The sequence below is a fragment of the Sminthopsis crassicaudata genome, chromosome 2 (assembly GCF_048593235.1).
Source record: "Sminthopsis crassicaudata isolate SCR6 chromosome 2, ASM4859323v1, whole genome shotgun sequence".
Classification (NCBI taxonomy): domain Eukaryota; kingdom Metazoa; phylum Chordata; class Mammalia; order Dasyuromorphia; family Dasyuridae; genus Sminthopsis; species Sminthopsis crassicaudata.
The window spans coordinates 261,631,922-261,649,293 of record NC_133618.1 but is presented as its reverse complement, the minus strand read 5'-3'; the positions used below and the strand labels follow the sequence as shown (position 1 = coordinate 261,649,293).

At 33.0% G+C, this 17,372-nt stretch overlaps 1 protein-coding gene across 1 annotated transcript; it reads left to right on the top strand.

Annotated features, from left to right (window-relative positions):
* The first annotated feature begins 16,046 nt into the window (after positions 1 to 16,046).
* Positions 16,047 to 16,985, top strand: LOC141553445 (olfactory receptor 4F3/4F16/4F29-like). Its single transcript, XM_074285103.1, has one exon. The coding sequence runs from the start codon at positions 16,047 to 16,049 to the stop codon at positions 16,983 to 16,985; it is 939 nt and encodes a 312-aa protein (XP_074141204.1).
* Positions 16,986 to 17,372: the final 387 nt, after the last annotated feature.

Below are 17,372 nucleotides of genomic sequence, written 5' to 3'. Positions count from 1 at the left end.
GAGTGTAATGAAATAGAGTGGGATATATTAAGTTGTATTAAGGAGAATAAGAGGAAAGGGAAAATACATAGTGGGTACAGTTATCTATGGGCTTGATACAATGTTCTTGTACAGACCTGCACCTCACTGTTCAATACTTCCTGAAGCTTCTGTTTTGGGGGGAAACTGATGGAAGTAGCTTCTTTGGTTTGGCCTTATAGTGCTTAGTGGTGTTATATCACTCCCTACCTGCATCCCTTGTTGGATCTGATTGATAACTAGAATAGACCAAAACTCATTTTTCAGAATGATTAGGTTGGAAGGGAAAGCTGAAGGGTCTGTTAAATTGATGGTGTTAAAAGGACAAAGGACAAGGGTGGGAGCCAGTGGCCCAAGAAGACTGACAGAAGCCAGAAGGGAATGAGGAATTTGATAGGGAATATGAAATTATGTTACAAAAATTTGAAGAGATCTCAATGTACAAATAAGAGGAGGGACTGAACTAGATAAGGTGAGATTTCTCAAGACAGTTGTGAAAATTGAGTAAGGCTTCATCTATTTCATAGTTGGAGTAGGCCTGAAGGTCCTTGAGCATTGACTCAAAGGCATACCTAAGTCCCCTTCCTGCTATCCTCCCATGACATGATTTTCTCCCTACTTTCATCAAATATGGGCAACTACGTACTTATTGATCAAGTACAATTTCTTGGGTAGTTCCTTTAGAATGTAAGACTCTCAGCTAGTCAGTGGTGGGAGGGGTATTTGTATTAGGCACTATTTGAAGTGTGAAATCTGTCCCAAAAGGTTCCTCCTCCTTTCAATGGCTTGCTTGACTGGAGGGTCGCCTGCTTCTCTTGAGAATGTACAATAAACTTTTGTTTTGCTACTCGAGATATCTCCAGGTTTTGTGATTATTCACCATTCTGAACCATACTGTTCCTTCTTCACTTCACCACCTTGGCACCAAAAGTATGCTTTCAAATGTTTTTAATTGGAATGGGTATTGTATTTTCTCAAAAGTTTTTTTCTGCATCTATTGAGATAATCATATGAGTTTTGGTTGATTTTGTTATTAATATGGTGAATTATGCTGATAGTTTTCCTAATATTGAACCATCTCTGCATTTCTGTAAATCTTACTTGGTCACAGTGTATAATTCTTGTGATATAATGTTGTAATCTTCTTGATAGTATTTTATTTAAATTTTTTGCATCAATATTCATTATGGAATACACAGAGGTCCACTCAAACTAAGTCTTGAAACACAGAATATATGTATGTAAATGGAAAAAATTATAATATGTCCATATTATGCAATAAAGTATCACAAACAATGAGCTTATAAAACTTTATTAATTTATGATTTAAGGAATTTATATGTGTGTCAGTTCTGATACTCAAAAGTTGAACATTTGTCAAAGAAATTCTTGCTTTCTGAGTCCTTGATTCGGAATTCTATTGTTTTTAGATTGATTCTCATTGTTTGATGATGACATTCTTGTCAGAGGAATCATTAATTTTGCTGTTTCTTGCTCTTCTAACATCTTAAACAAACTTCAAAAAATCAGTTTTCACACTTTCTGCTCTAAATACTTATTTTAATTAAGTAATGGCTCCTGCTTTAGATCTGATTTTGGAGAATTATCTTTTTCCTTGAAGTATCTATGTGCTTTTTTTCTTTCACTTGCCTTGACTCATTAATGTAGGAAGAACACTAGCTTTGGGGGAGGGGGAGTAAAGGAAACAGTTTAATTTAAAGGAACAAAAATGTATTTTTATTATTATCAATTTACCAACATTTTATTAACATCTCCTTCCCTTTGTTATTCTGGGAAAACCCATCAGAATCCCAGGAGACATTTATTTTGGCCAAATGAGGCGTGGCTGGCAATCCCATTCTCTGCAGCATTCTTTGGTCACTACTCTTCAATACTATTCATTAGCTTCCTTTTCTTGGCTGAAGGCATTTTATGTAGTTCTTAAATTTGCAAATTTGCAAGTTATTACGTATCAGAGAAAAATAGGATTTTTCAGCTCTTTGGGGTTTTTTTTTTGAAGATGTTGCCATCTCAAGTCTTATGACAAAACAGGTAGGTGGGAGAGTTAAGAATAAATTAAGAATAGCAAGATCTAACTTTCTAGAACGCCATAATCTAGTGCTGAACAAACAATGATAGGGATGGAATTATCTATTGCTAGGACAATAGGAGGCTGGCTTCACTGAAGATAGAATATAATAGGAGAATGGAGGAGTTGAACACATTGAGGTGAATCAAAGGATTTCAGATCATGAAGATGTATGTACATCTGGAAAGTGGATATGATTTTACTTTTTTTGAGAGTTGTATTAGGGATCTAAAAAGTAGAATAAAAATCCACTTTCAAAAACTCCCACTTTTCTACACTTATTGAATCTCCTCTGTTTTTGACAGAAATTTCTTTCCTCTTATTCTTCCAGTCTAGGTCACCCCTATGATTTCCATTGTTGTTCTAAACTGCCCAGACTTTGGGGCTGACCATGTCTAGTAAATGCTAATATACATTAGAATTTGTTGGATTTTGTTTATTCCTCCTTTTCTGTCATGAAAATCCCTAATCCTGGCTATCTCTTATGATATACTTTGGTTCCTTCACTTTGAGCCTTGTCTGTCTAATATTGCTAGCACAATTCCTACTTATCTGGTTCACTATAAAATTAGTACTAATCAAACTCAATCAGTTCCTTATTGTTGCTTTGCAAGCATATTCTTCATCTCATTAATTCTATTTGCCTTTATACTTGTACCACATTTTTTCTTGAAAGCCCCCAAGTGTTACTCAACTTTGCTCTCTTATTTTTGAACTTCTCTTGCTTTGCTGAAAAGATTGTGACCATCTTTGAAATCTCCCTAATCTTTCTTGCCTTCTTCCCTTATCCGGACAGCTTATCTCCACTTCAAAAATACTTCCTATCTTCTTCCTATTCTCTTCTTTTTCTGTTTTGTTTCAGAAAAAGAATTATGGAGATAACTTTTCCCCAAGATTTGTCTTTGGATTTTTGCCTTTGACACCATGTTCTTTTGCTTTTACTCTCTGTAACTTGAATTTTCAGTTTTTCCTTTTTTCACTCATTTCTTTCTTTGTCTACAAAGTACCCTCAAACCATAATAATTATCTTCTGTTCACTTAACCGATCCATCATCATTCCCTTTCCTTCATTTCTTTGCCAAACTTATCAAAAGAATAGTGTTTGTTTTCTTTCACTTCAAAATTTATTAATCATCTATTTATAAGTCATTGTGCAGAGTATATACAAACACATTTGGAAAGGAGACAAATTGTTTTCTGAAGCTTCTTTCTTGGTCTTCTCTCCTCTTCCTGTATTTCCCCAAGTTCTATTCTATATTTCCAATTGTTTACTAAACATTTTAATTTACTTATCTTTTCAAATCCTCAAACAGTGTATCTAAAACAGAAACTCATCACTTTTCAATTTTGGATGTACTTTAATTATGCATCTATTTTTCAAATATTCTGGGTAGAAACTTTTTCAATATATTTTTTATCCAATATTTGTCAAGTATAATATAAAATATGTATTAAACTTCTACTGCATTTTGAGTATCATATCCAGGTATTGAATAAGATAAAATTTTGATGAGATGGCAGCAGGTTTCTGTAGTTATAGGATATATATTTCCCTGAATAGGGGAATAAGATATAAACATAGATAAGTATATTACTTTAAGGCAAATACTTTTATTTAGACTAGGGGTGTGGGTAATGTATGATGAGGAAACACTTACAGTATTTCATGTTTTCAATTTATCAAACTACACAATGTGGGCTAGACACTGGGGATAAAAGTACAAGGAATGAAACAATCCCTATATTACATACACACAAAAATAATTACTACAAAGTAGTTTAGGAGGGAAGACACTGGCGTTTGGAGGAATCAGAAAAGGTTCCTTGAATAAGATGGTATTAGTTGAATATAAGAAAGGAATGCATTCTGTGAATTGGGGATGCATAGTGTGATGGAATGGAAAAGGAAGATGGAGCCTTGTGAATAAAGAATATAGAAAAAGCCAGTTTGGCTGTATTGAAGAAGTAGGAGAGGAATAATATCCAACTAGGCTGGATTTTCTGAAACCTGTAGTTTTAAAAGGGTTTAGAGCACTGGGAGGTTAAGGAACTTGCTTAGAGTCATAGAGCCTGTGAATATCAGAGGCAAGACTTGAAACCAGATCTTTCTCACTCTGAGTTCAGCTATTTTTGTACTACCTCGTACTGTGTCTAGTACATTATAAAGGAGCAAATCAAATGCTATGTGAAGTTCAAATGGGAATCAATAAGTACTTCATGCAGGAAGAAATGTCTATATTGGGCTTAAAAAATAGTTCCTTATATCCAAGTAAAGGAGTACAAGATTTGGTACTGAAAGTTACAATTTAGTTTAGTCTCCACATTTTATAGATGAAGAAATTAAAGCCCATAGATTTTAAATAATTTTCCTAAGGTCACATGTAGTGAATAGGACAGTTAGAATTTGAAGTCATGTATTGTGACTTCCTTGAGACTGTCATCACCCCTTTTGATCCCTTTGTTTCTTCTTAAGTTATTATATTTCCCCTTGATGTTCTCTCTATCTTAAGACCTTATTATATGATATTTAACTTTTACATAATCTATCAGACTAATTTTCCTGAGGTACCTTTAATTTTCCTGATTACCTGTCAATTCTCTATAAAAACAAAATAAAATTTTTAGTGTTTTCTACTCCCATGGTCTTAGCCATCATTTAATATCCTTTACAACTTGATCCTATGATCAAGACTATGATGATAGCTTTATCAGTTCAAATATATTAAATTAAAAATCCTTTATGTATATAAAAAGTTGTTAGACTCTGAAACACATAAATATCACCATTCTTTATCCTAAAGAGTTTATAATCTAGTATATGTGGTAACCAAATAACTTGTACAAAAGAATGAAATAAATGTGTAAGAAAGGTCCAATAACTTGCTTTGAGAGATCAAAGGAATGGGACTTCTAGATAGGAACTAGGGAAGCATTCATAGAACCACAGAAGACTAGCTTTAAAGTCATCTTGTTTCATAAAGATCATATAGTCAAACCTACTCATTTTGCAAATGAATAGTCTTAGAGTATGTGAGCTTGGTTTTAAAAGATGAATAAAATGTCAACTGGTAGAGAAAAGGTATGGTGGTTAGAATATTCATAGAACATTGAATAGCTTGAAAATATATAGGAAATATATATTTCCTGTATTGGGACTATAAGGAATTAAAGGGAATAAAATCAGTTTGCCAGTAGTATAGAATGGATGATTTAGGTATTTTGACATAAAACTGTGAAGGTACGTTGTGAAAGCCTGAGAATAAAGACTAAAAAGTTTGGATTTTCTTGTCAAAGCCCACAATTATAGATTTAAAGATGGGTGTGATATTAGAGCATAGTTATTTCAATTCTTTCAATTTCTAGGTGAGGAAATTGGCTCTCTAATAGGTCAAATTACTTGTCCATGGTCACAGAAATAGTAAGTAAGGATTTGAAGCCACTTTCTTTGAGCATTTATTAAAACAAGTGTCCAAGTTATTGATTAAAAATAGCAAATTATGGATTATATTATATGTTGAGTATTTTATGTAAAAGATATCAAAATATATTTGTCATCTCTTCAATTAAGTTCTGAGTCAAGCTGAGTTAGTTCAACTTGAAAAATGTTTTTAGTCCTCCTAGTTCTCCCCATCCTCATGTGGGACCAAAAATGCTCCCAATAATTCTAATGTAGTCTTCTTTTTTCCCTAAATTTAAAATATAAGTCAAAAGAAAACCCATTTTAACCCCACTTCTTTCCTACTGATCCTCCTTTATTTTCCTTAGATGGGATCTATTTGTTGGTGGGAAATATCATCCATTAGTAAGCCACTAGAAGTGAAGCTCTCTCTTGGCCATTGGAAAGAGTTAAATTGAAAGAAAAGATGTCACTCTGAGTGAGAGGCTATGGGAGATTTTTGAGTAGGAGAACAATGTGATTAAAAGTGTTTGGGAGGTTTATAGGTTAGATTTGAAAAAGAAAAGACCGAACTTAGCTGGGCCTATTAGTAAAATATTGTGGTAGTGTCAGGGAAATTAGATAGCTATCTGAAATATATGAATTTAATGAATTGAATCAAATGAATTGAACTAGTATGAGTGATAGGGTTCTCTTATTTCTATCTCATAAAGATAATTCAGAATTATATTCAAGGTCAGTGGGGAGTGTAGTCCTTCAGGTTTGGCAGATAGAGCCTATAGATGCAATGAAAAAACTGTGAATAGTTACAATAATAATAATAGCTAACAGTTACATCATTATTTCAAGTTTCCTAAGTATTTTACAAATATTATCTCATTTTGTATGTACAATAGTTCCTAATAATTATCCCTATTTTTTGGATGAAAAAAACTTAGGCATTCATTAAGTGACTTCCCTAGGATCACACAATTGGTAAATATCTGAGGCCTAATTTGAATTCAGATCCCCTTCACTAAAAGTCCAGAGATTCATCCATTGTGCCACAAAAAAGAGGTATAAATGTTTAAATGCTCTTTAGACTCTTTTTGATCATATTTCCCTTCTCTTTTCTTTTTATTTTCAGTCTTTCTGTTTCTGTGACTCTTGAGCTGTACATGAGACTGATAAAGCTGTCTCTCTCTACCCTCTTAGAAATATGTAGTTGTGATTAATTTGCTTTCTATTGGTCATTTAGTGTGATGCTATATTTTGTTCAACCCATTGCTAAAAAAAAGGAAGAAGGAGGAGACAGGAATGGTGAAAAGGAATTCTTTGGCATTTTTGGAAGTCAATTAATCTATTAATCAAGAAGTACTTATTAAGCACATACCGTGACATAAATGGCAGAGTCCTTGTCCTCAAGGAACTTGCATTTTATTGAATAAATCAACATGGACATGCTATAAGTCAAGCAATCAACCAGGGAGCATTTATCCAGTGCCTGATATGTGCCTAGCAATGTGTTGGGCAGTCAAAAGAAATTATAGTCTTTACTCACAAGAAGCTTAAAATCTAATTAAATCGGGCATAGCAACAAAGCAATTTGAGGTTAAGAAGAACACCCAAATTGATTTAATTTTATGCTGTAGAGAAAGAATTCTGTCACTTGTAGGAATTAGAAATGTAAGGAAGATTAAAGGTCATCTATTATAATGCCTTTATTTTACAGGAGTTCAGATTGTTTAGTTTAAGTTAAATGACATTGCCTAAATTCCATTTAGGTAACAAATTGCAGAGACAGAATTTGAATCCAGGTTCTCTAACCTTACTCTATTATGGAATGATCCTCCCCATATTCACCAATGCGACTCAAAGTCATTTTTCAAGGACCAAATCAAATTTATTTTTGTTGATGAAATATTTTCTACTACTTAAGACAAAGTAATAATAATAAAAAAAGACAAAGTAATCTCCATCTTTTTCTATTTTCTAGAGCATGTGGTATGGTAGATAATTCTCTAGACTAGCAATTTGGAGTCTTAGATTCAGGTTCAAATTCTACTAGTGGCTTTCCATATGATTGTTATTGAGCCTTTTGAGTCTGAATGTCTTCATTTATTTTATTTTTTCCACTTGATGATGTTTATTTTTTCCAATTACAGATAACAATAATTTTGAACTTTTAAAAGATTTTTATTTTAATTTTTTTTCTTCCCTTCTTCCTCACCTTTCTCTTCAAGATGATGGGCAATCTGATATGTTATACATGTACAATCATTTTTTTTTATTTTTTGTTGTTTATTTAATTTTTATTTTATTTTATAATTATAACTTTTTTTTTGACAGTACATATGCATGGGTAATTTTTTTACAACATTATCCCTTGCACTTCTATTCAGATTTTTTCCCTTCCTCCCCCAACCCCCTCCCCCAGATGGCAGGCAGTCTTATACATGTTAAATATATTACAGTATATTCTAGATACAATATATGTGTGTAGAACCGAATTTCTTGTTGCACAGGAAGAATTGGATTCAGAAGGTAAAAATAACAGTTTACACTCATTTCCCAGTGTTCCTTTTCTGGATGTAGCTGATTCTGGCCATCATTAATCAATTGGAATTGGATTAGCTCTTCTCTATGTTGAAGATATCCACTTCCATCAGCATACATCCTCGTACAGTATCATTGTTGAAGTGTATAATGATCTTCTGGTTCTGCTCGTTTCACTTAGCATCAGTTGATGTAAGTCTCTCCAAGCCTCTCTGTATTTCTCCTGTTGGTCATTTCTTACAGAACAATAATATTCCATAACATTCATATACCATAATTTACCCAACCATTCTCCAATTGATGGACATCCATTCATCTTCCAGCTTCTAGCCACTATGAAAAGGGCTGCCACAACATGTACAATCATATTAAACATTTTTTCACATCAATCATGTTATTAAAGAAGAATTGGAAGAAAAAAATACGATGAGAAAGAAAAAACAAAAAAAATGTGAAAATAACATGCTTGGATCTGCATTTAGACTCAAAGTTCTTTGGATGTAGATAGCGTTTTATATCATGAGACTTTAGGAATTATTTTAGATCATTGAGTTACTGAGAAGAACAAAGTCTATTAAACTTGATCATCATACAATGTTGTTCTTACTATGTACGAAGTTTTCCAGTTTCTGCTCACTTCATACAGCATCAGTTCATATGACTACCGGTTTATCTGAAATTCATTCCTCATTATTTCTTATATAACATGTTTGTTCTGTCATTCTACAATTGATGACATCCCTTTGATTTCTAATTCTTTGCTAACACAAAGTAAGTTGCTATAAACATTTTTGTACCCTTCCCTTTTTCATGATCTTTTTAGGACACAGACCCAATAATGAATATTTTGATGAATCAAAGGTTATATACAGTTTTATAGCCCTTTGGACACAGTTCCAAATTGCTGAATGGCTGGATCATTTCACAAGTCTACAAACAATGCTTTGGTGTCCTTCAACATTTATCATTATCTTTTCCTGCCAGTGAGGTGATACCTCAGAATTATTTTAATTTGCATTTCTCTAATTAATAATGATTTAGAACTTTTTTTTTTCATATGATTACAGATACCTTTAATTTCTTCACCTGAAAACTACAATTTGAGATTAAGAAGAATTCCTTTGACTATTTATCATATCCTTTGACCATTTATCAACCAGGGACTTGTATTATTATAAATATGACTCAGAGCATTTGAAAAATGAGCTATTTATTAGAAACACTGACTGTAAAAATTGTCCCCCTACTTTTTGCTTTCCTTCGAATCTTGGCTGAATTAGTTTTGTTTGTGCAAGACCCTTTTAATTTAATGTAATCAAAATTGTCCATTCTGCATTTCATAATGTTTTCTATCTCTTACTTTGTCATAGAATCTTCTCTTCTCCATAGCTCTAACAGGAAAGTTATTCTTTGTTCTCCTAATTTGCTTATTATATAACCCTTTATGTCTAAATCATAAACACATTTTGACCTTATCTTGGTATATAATGTGATATGTTGGTCAATGCTGAGTTTCTATCACACTATTTTCTAGTTTTCCCAGCAGTTTTTGCCAATAGTGAGTTCATATCTCAGAAATTTGAGTTCTTAGGTATGTCAAACAGTATATTACTATAGAAATTGATTATTCTGTCTTATGTCTTGTGTATCCAATGTACTGCTATAATTATAGCATGAAATGTATTATAATATAGTTTTAGGACTGGCACAGTTAGGCCCCCTTCCTTTGCATTTTCTCTATTACTTCCCTTGATATTTTTAATTTTTTGTTCTTCCAGATGAATTTTGTTACTAATTTTTACCTCTATAAAATATTTTTTTGAAGTTTAATTGATATGGCACTGAATGTGTGAATTAATTTAGGTAGAATTGTCATTTTTATTATATCAGCTTGATCTACCAATGAGCAATTGCTATTTTTCCAATTATTTATATATGACTACATTTGTGTGAAAAGTATTTTGTAATGTGTTTAATTCCTGAGCTTATCTTGGCAGGTAGACTCCCAAATATTTTATATTGTTTACAATTATTTTAAATAGAATTTTTCTTTCTATCCCTTGCAATGCTTTCTAAAGTGTGTTCCAATATAAACATTCTGTGGTTCATTTATCAGTTGACAGTTATTATCCTGCATTCTATTATGTTGTTATTATTCTTTTATAATCTTTTTAAGACAGAAATATATAGGTCTGAAATTCAAAATAAAAGGGAAGTTTGCTCAGCTTCCATAAAATGGATGATGGTACTATCACAGAAAGTAAGAATGGAATCTTGTGGAACCCACCCCACCTTTATGAATTGCAAGGGAGAAAGTAGCCATAGAAAGGCATTTGAAAGAGAGAAGTAGAAGGAGAAAGTGAGTGATGTCTTCAGAATCAATGGTGTCAAAAGACGTTGGCCAACAATTTTATTGTTTCAATTAACATGAACTTTTCTTTCTCACCAAATACTCACAGTCCCAATGAAAAAAGAAAAGGAAAAACCTTGTGAGAAATATATCTAGTCAAGCAAAGTAATTCCCAAATTGATCATGCAAAGTATGTCTCCTGAGTCAGGAGATTCAAGATTTCATAGAATCTTCTGGAATCAATTGATAATTGAATTGATCACATTTTTAAGTTTTTCAAAGTCATTTTTAAAAGTTATTGTATAAATTCTTATCTTGGTTTTATTTATATCACTCTGCATTAGTTCATATAAGTTTTCCAAGATTTCTCTGAAACTCCCTTTTGTCACATCATACAAATGAATAAATGAATAAATAAAGCATTTATGTACTTATTTTGTGCAAAATATTTCACTAATCATGGGAGTAAATATATGATTCAAATAGTCTTTGTTGTCAAAGAATGTGAGACCACATTCTAATGATGGAGACAGTTCATTTGGAAATTTTCAATGGATGATCCCATAGTTCTTGGGGTATAACAGTATTTAACATCATTTCCACAAATAAAATCATATTACTTTTTGATAATGAAACATTTGAAAGTAGTCCAGCCTTTGGTGGCAAGAATATTCTCTGCTGAATCTTTGAGAGATGTGGTTGTAGCACCTGCAGGAACAGTGATTAGGCTGCATCTTCAGAGCAATTGCTTCCTAGTATGGTGTTTTGTAAATTGAGCTGTAATATTATTAAGGCTGTTGTGCTCAAGATTCTGAGATATTTCCCTCAGTATCTGAATGAAGATGATGGTTGAAGTGTTGTTCTTGATAGTAGTGGTTTTACTTTCTTGATCTTTCATCTTCTCAGGGTGCCTTGCTTCAGCTAGTCTATCTTGTCTGTTCTGTGAGTGGAAGTTAGTAGGCAATTGAAGGAAAGTAGGCTAGCCTTTCTCCACAGGAATTACATCCTTGGAAAATAGTTGTGAGGGTTTGACTTAAAGAAGTTCCAATGACTTGATGGACATTGTTATTTTTAAGGTTCTTGAGTTCTAAATTCTGGGCTTTATCATGGTCTGAAGGGAAATAGCTATTGAGGTGGTGGTGGTGATAGTGGTCTGATTGGTCTGGCACAAACTTCCTTTTGCCCTCTGCCAAGTTGCCATGTTACTTCAGCTAAGCTAGCTCACTTATGTTATAGCAATGATCCATTACATTGATATGACATAAATTATTCAGCCAATTTGCCAGTTAATGGAAATTTCTTTAGGTTCCAGGTATATATATATATATATATATATATAATTGTGTGTGTATGTATGTTTTCTTTTTTCTTTGATCTCTTTTTGGTTATGGTTCTAGTAATGGTATTATTGCAAAAGATGTGCATAGTTTAGTGACTATATGGGAAGAGTTTCAAATAATTTTTCAGAATAGTTGGATATATTAATAGCTCCTGTAAAAATACAATAATGTGCTTGACCTTTTTTTTGTGCTTGACCTTCTTAAGACTATGTAACATTCGTCATTTTTTTCTTTCTTTTTATCATCTATAACAATATTAGGGATGTGAGAAAGAAACTTGGAGTTGACTTAATTTGCATTTTTCTAATAGTGATTTGAAACACTTTTTTATATAGATATTGGATTTTTTCCTGAAAATTATCTATTCATAAAATTTGACCACTTATCAAAAGGAAAATGACTTATAACTTTGAATTAGTTCCTTATTTATTTTAGAAATGAGACTTCTATTTGAAAACTTGATGCAAAAATTTCCCTCAGTGAACTTTTCCTTTTCTAATCTGAGTAACATTAAATTTACATCCTCTTTTAAAAAATGTTTTTTTTTCAATTACAGAAAATTTATCTTTTCTTTCTCTCATTCTCCCTGTACCTTCCCATTTGTAACAAATGTGCATAAACAAATTTCTGCATTAGCCGTGTTCAATAAAATATATGCTTGACTTCTACCCTAAATCTATCATTTTTCTGTCAGGAGATGTGTAGCATGATCTCTCTGTAATTGGTTGATTATTTTGTTGATCAGTTTCCTACCTTCTCTTTATTAAGAAGATGGTAAAAGGAGTGTGATAGGCACCAGGGTTCTAGATTTGAAACAATGTGCTTCTGTTCCCACCCTCTTCTTTTTCCTTTGCCCAGAACTTGCTGTAGTTGTTTATCCTTTGTTCTTGAAGAAGACCAATGACATCATAAGGGTAATGTCCAGACTTGCACATAAAATTGGATTTAATTGAAGAAGAGCTGTTCAGTCTCACTATCCTGTAGAGTCATTTAATTCATTGGCAGGACAGAAGTGAAGAAGACTGACAATGGCCCTGGATACAATGAGTGAACTTGGCCTTATTAAATTAGGTCTTTCCTAGGTCTCAGTTTGTCTAAAACTAAGCCCTTTCTAGGAAGAAGGACCATAAGAATTGAGAGAAAAGATGATTCAATTTGCCATCACAAAATTATGAGTCTGGGAGGGAAGACTATTAAGTTCCTTGCCAGAACAAAAAACAATTGTTATTTACTCTCATTCTATCAACAAAACCTAAATCAAGAGCCACCATGGCTTGGGTTGGGGACTCTTATTGGCTGCTCAGTGAAAGCTTAAGTGTTTCAGGTTTATAGGCTAGTCCAGGAATTCTATTTGAAACACAGTGGACTTTACACTTAGAAGTTATGAATTCCTAAATGAAGATCCTGGGAATTGTATTATCAGAATGGCATTCTCTTTTTGGCCTGAAAGAAACTAGGCCTATTATTATTTTTGAGTAAGGATGACAAACTACAAATTCCAGAGTGTCTGGAATTTTTGAATATCTATAGAACTTGTCTCTGGATAACATAGAGCACATAGCAAATAGACAAAGAGAATAAAGAAGCTAGATTTGAGAAGATGTAGCAGATACTAATGATATTTTTACAGGTCCTTAATCTATCTTTCATTTTAAATACCTCTTCGTGTTCTATTCCTCTTTGACTAAAGTTTATTTTGCTTGGGACTATCTTCCCTTAACCCTCCTCCTTTTTATTAACTTTTCTATCCTTTTCCTCCCAAATTTTTCTCCCTGTTGAATGAAACTTTTGTTTTTACTGTACCTACTTATGTATGCCTGTTTGTATCATACTCTCTTTCAGAGGTTCAGAGGTTTCAGAATTGAGGTTCAAGTGATGCTAGTTTTTTCATCTCTTCCTTCCTGTTTGTATAGTTTGTTTAAACATATAAACTATATGTGATCATTTCTCCTACCCTTCCTCTACCTTTCCCTAGCTTTAGGATATTTCTTCCCCCTCTTTTTGCTCTCTTCTTTTAAGAGCAACAAAATATTAAAAACAAAATGAAACAAAACAAAAAACCCAACACATTCTCAGATTTATTGGAAACCCTGATAATGATAAGATTCTGAGGTAATACATAAATCCTTTCCCTATATTAAAATATAAGCAGTTAATCTTTTTAAAGTTCCTTATGATTATTTGCTCACATTTGCCTTTTTTTTATGATTCCTGTGTAGGTCATTGAAAGTTTATGGTGAAGTTCTAGTTCTTAAACTCTAGTTCTTTCATCAAGAATGCCTGGGTGTCCTTTATTTTATTACAAATAAAAATTTTCCTCTTTATGATTATATTGAAATTGACTAGTAAGATAATTCTTGGTTGTAAATCAATTTCTTTGCCTTATTCTAAGCTCTCTGCTCCTTTACATAGTAACTGCTGTATTGTGTATGATTTTAACTTGCTCCTTGAATTCTTTCTTCCTGGTTATTTGCAATGGAAATGGGAAGCTTTGGATCTTGGCTATTATATTTCTGGAAGTTTTCATTTTGAAGTTTATTTCTTGATATGCCTAATAGATTTTTTCCTATTTCTGTTTTGCTCTCTGATTCTAAGAGATGTTTTCAATTTTCTTTTAAGATTTCTTGAAATGTGATGATTAGGCTCTTATTTTGATCATGGCATTCATATAGATCAATGATTTTTAATTTTTTTTCTGCTCAATCTATTTTCCAGATCAATTACTTGTTGCTATTACACACTTTATAATTTCTTCTCCTTTTTCAGTCTTTTGATTTTGTTTTAATAGTTCTTATTGCCTCATGGAGTCATTGGCTTCCATGATTAATGTATCCTAATTTTCATGGAGATTGTTGCTTGGGTAAGATTTTATACTTCTGGTGGCTAGTTATTAATTCTCTTTCAACTAACTTTTCTGTAGTTATCATTTTATTTTGATTTTCCCTCCCCAACCACATCATTCTATTTATAAAAAAAATATTTAAAACTACCTTATGAAACTTGTGCTTTATTTCACTGGGGATATAATTTGATTTTGTGCCCAAGCCGTGTTATTTTCTGAGGCAATGCTTGTAGATGTTTTGAAGACATTCTCTTTTGTGTTTGTGTTTTGTTGTTGTGTCCATAATATATTGTTCATGGTGGTGGAGTTTTTGTTTTTGTTTATCCATTCTTTTAGGGAATTGATGTTAAGTCTTGATTCTGCCATCTTTCTGGAGGCAATTTTGACCTTTCTATTGGTTGGGATGACAGGGATTTTGCTGGATTTAGCCACTGATAACCAGCTAGGAAGTATTATAGGTTCATGTTGGCCCTTTTAGTCTATGCTTACAGTAATCATTATTCCATTGCAGTCTTCAGATTGATATGGGGTTATATTTTATACTTACTTCTTCCTTTATCAATAGTCCAGGTTCCACAAATTCTTGTTGTCCTTTTCTCCCCTGATCCCTAGAAACAAATTATCTCCTCAAGTTGCTGTAATCTAGTAGATCCAGAATTTATCTTGTGCAGGAAAAATAATCATTCAGTACCTGGAAATTCTACACATTCACTTCCTGGATGATTATTCTTTCTCCACAAGGTAAGTTCCTTCTGTACCAGATGTAGAAGACCTTCCAGTTTTAGTGCAGAGCTTCAAATAGTCCCTTTAATGTCTGTAGTGTCTGTATATCTATTTTCCAAAGATAATCTGAGCTAAAAAATGACACAATGTGATTAAAAAGAAAAAAAAAACATCCTGATCATTATTCTGGTCTGTGTGTTTTCTAAATCTTTGTTGGAGGCATGGTGGGGAAGAGCTCTGATGATGTACTATTTCCTTCTACTCAAAGATCTTACCTAGTCTCCTTGTCAATAATTTTAAAAATTTCAGAGTACAAGCAGGGTGAACACTTAGAAAGGGTCTTTGGGTTTGGTAATAAGAATGTCAATGGTAAACTTGGGGAGGAATCTGCAGTCTAATTATAGGGAAAGAAGTCCTTATTAGTTGAGTAGATTGTAAGCAAGTATAGTAATTGAGAGATCCCCAGTTTTCAGTGCAGTTACTTCTGGCCTTCCAAATAAGTTAGCATAGTTTATATTTACTTTTCTCTTGAACCTGTTGTTTTTTCCCCAGTAGAATTCAAGGTTCTTGAGGACAAGGTCAGTATTTTGATTTTGTATTTATAGTAGCCAGCGCCGTATCCAACATATAATAGGTGAATAATAATGTTTGTTGATTTGAATTCTGGAACATTAATATTATTCAAAATAATTTGGTTTCTCCCTTTATTCTCTCCTTAAAGGTGACTATCAAGGTGGTATCACTGACCAAGAATGGAAAGAAATAATCACACTGTGGTTACAGAATTTGTGTTCTTGGGACTCACCAATTCTTGGTATATGCAACTTTTCATCTTTCTATTCTCTTCTGTATTTTATGTGGCAAGCATGATGGGAAACTTCCTGATTATTCTTACAGTGACTTCAAACCCTTGTTTACATTCACCCATGTACTTCTTGCTGGCCAATCTCTCCTTCACTGACCTAGGAGTTTCTTCTGTTTCTTCCCCCAAGATGATATATGACATTTTCAAAAAACGCAAGGTCATATCATTCTCTGGCTGCATCACTCAGATGTTCTTTATTCACTTGATTGGTGGTGTTGAGATGGTGCTGCTTATAGCCATGGCCTTTGACAGATATGTTGCCATATGTAAGCCTCTCCATTATCTGACTATTATGAGTCCAAGGATGTGTACTGTGTTCCTGGTGGCTGCTTGGATCATTGGCTTCATCCACTCAGTGGTCCAGCTGGCTTTTGTTGTTAATCTGCCATTTTGTGGCCCTAATGAATTGGACAGCTTTTATTGTGACCTCCCTCGGTTCATCAGACTTGCTTGCACACATACAGATAGACTAGAATTCATGGTCACTGCCAATAGTGGCTTCATTTCCTTGGGTTCTTTCTGTATCTTGATCATCTCCTACATTTTCATCCTAGTCACTGTTCAGAAGAATTCTTCAGGTAGTTCTTCCAAGGCTCTCTCTACTCTGTCAGCTCACATCACTGTTGTGATTTTGTTTTTTGGTCCCTTGATCTTTTTTTATATCTGGCCGTTCCCCACATCACACTTGGATAAGTTTCTTGCCATTTTTGATGCAGTTCTTACTCCTTTTCTCAATGCAGTCATTTATACACTGAGAAACAAAGAGATGAAGATGGCAATGAAAAAAGTGTGCAATCAGCTTGCAAGTTTCAAGAAAATTTCTTAAATCACTGAAAAATAAAATAAACATTTTATCAACAATAATTTGAAGCTTAGAAGTGGAAAGGATGAGTTTGTTTTTGTTGGACTGAATTTGCATTGCTGCAAAGACACTGGAATGACACTAGTCATCTGGGAATATTGTTTTAGTTTTGGGGGAGAAAAATCAAGGTGATTTCTAAATTGTTTACATAAATATTTTAATTGAAATAATGTATTTTTGCAAGATTATTATTTGACCATGTAGACAGTGCAGAGAAAGGATTTTTATTATAGAAGAATTACCTAATTTAACTGGTAGAAGCGAAAAGAATAATGAAGGAAATAAAGAAGTAGCAGTAAGGAAGTCAAGTTATCTTGACTCAAAAAACAAGGTAAAGAAGATTTCAACAAA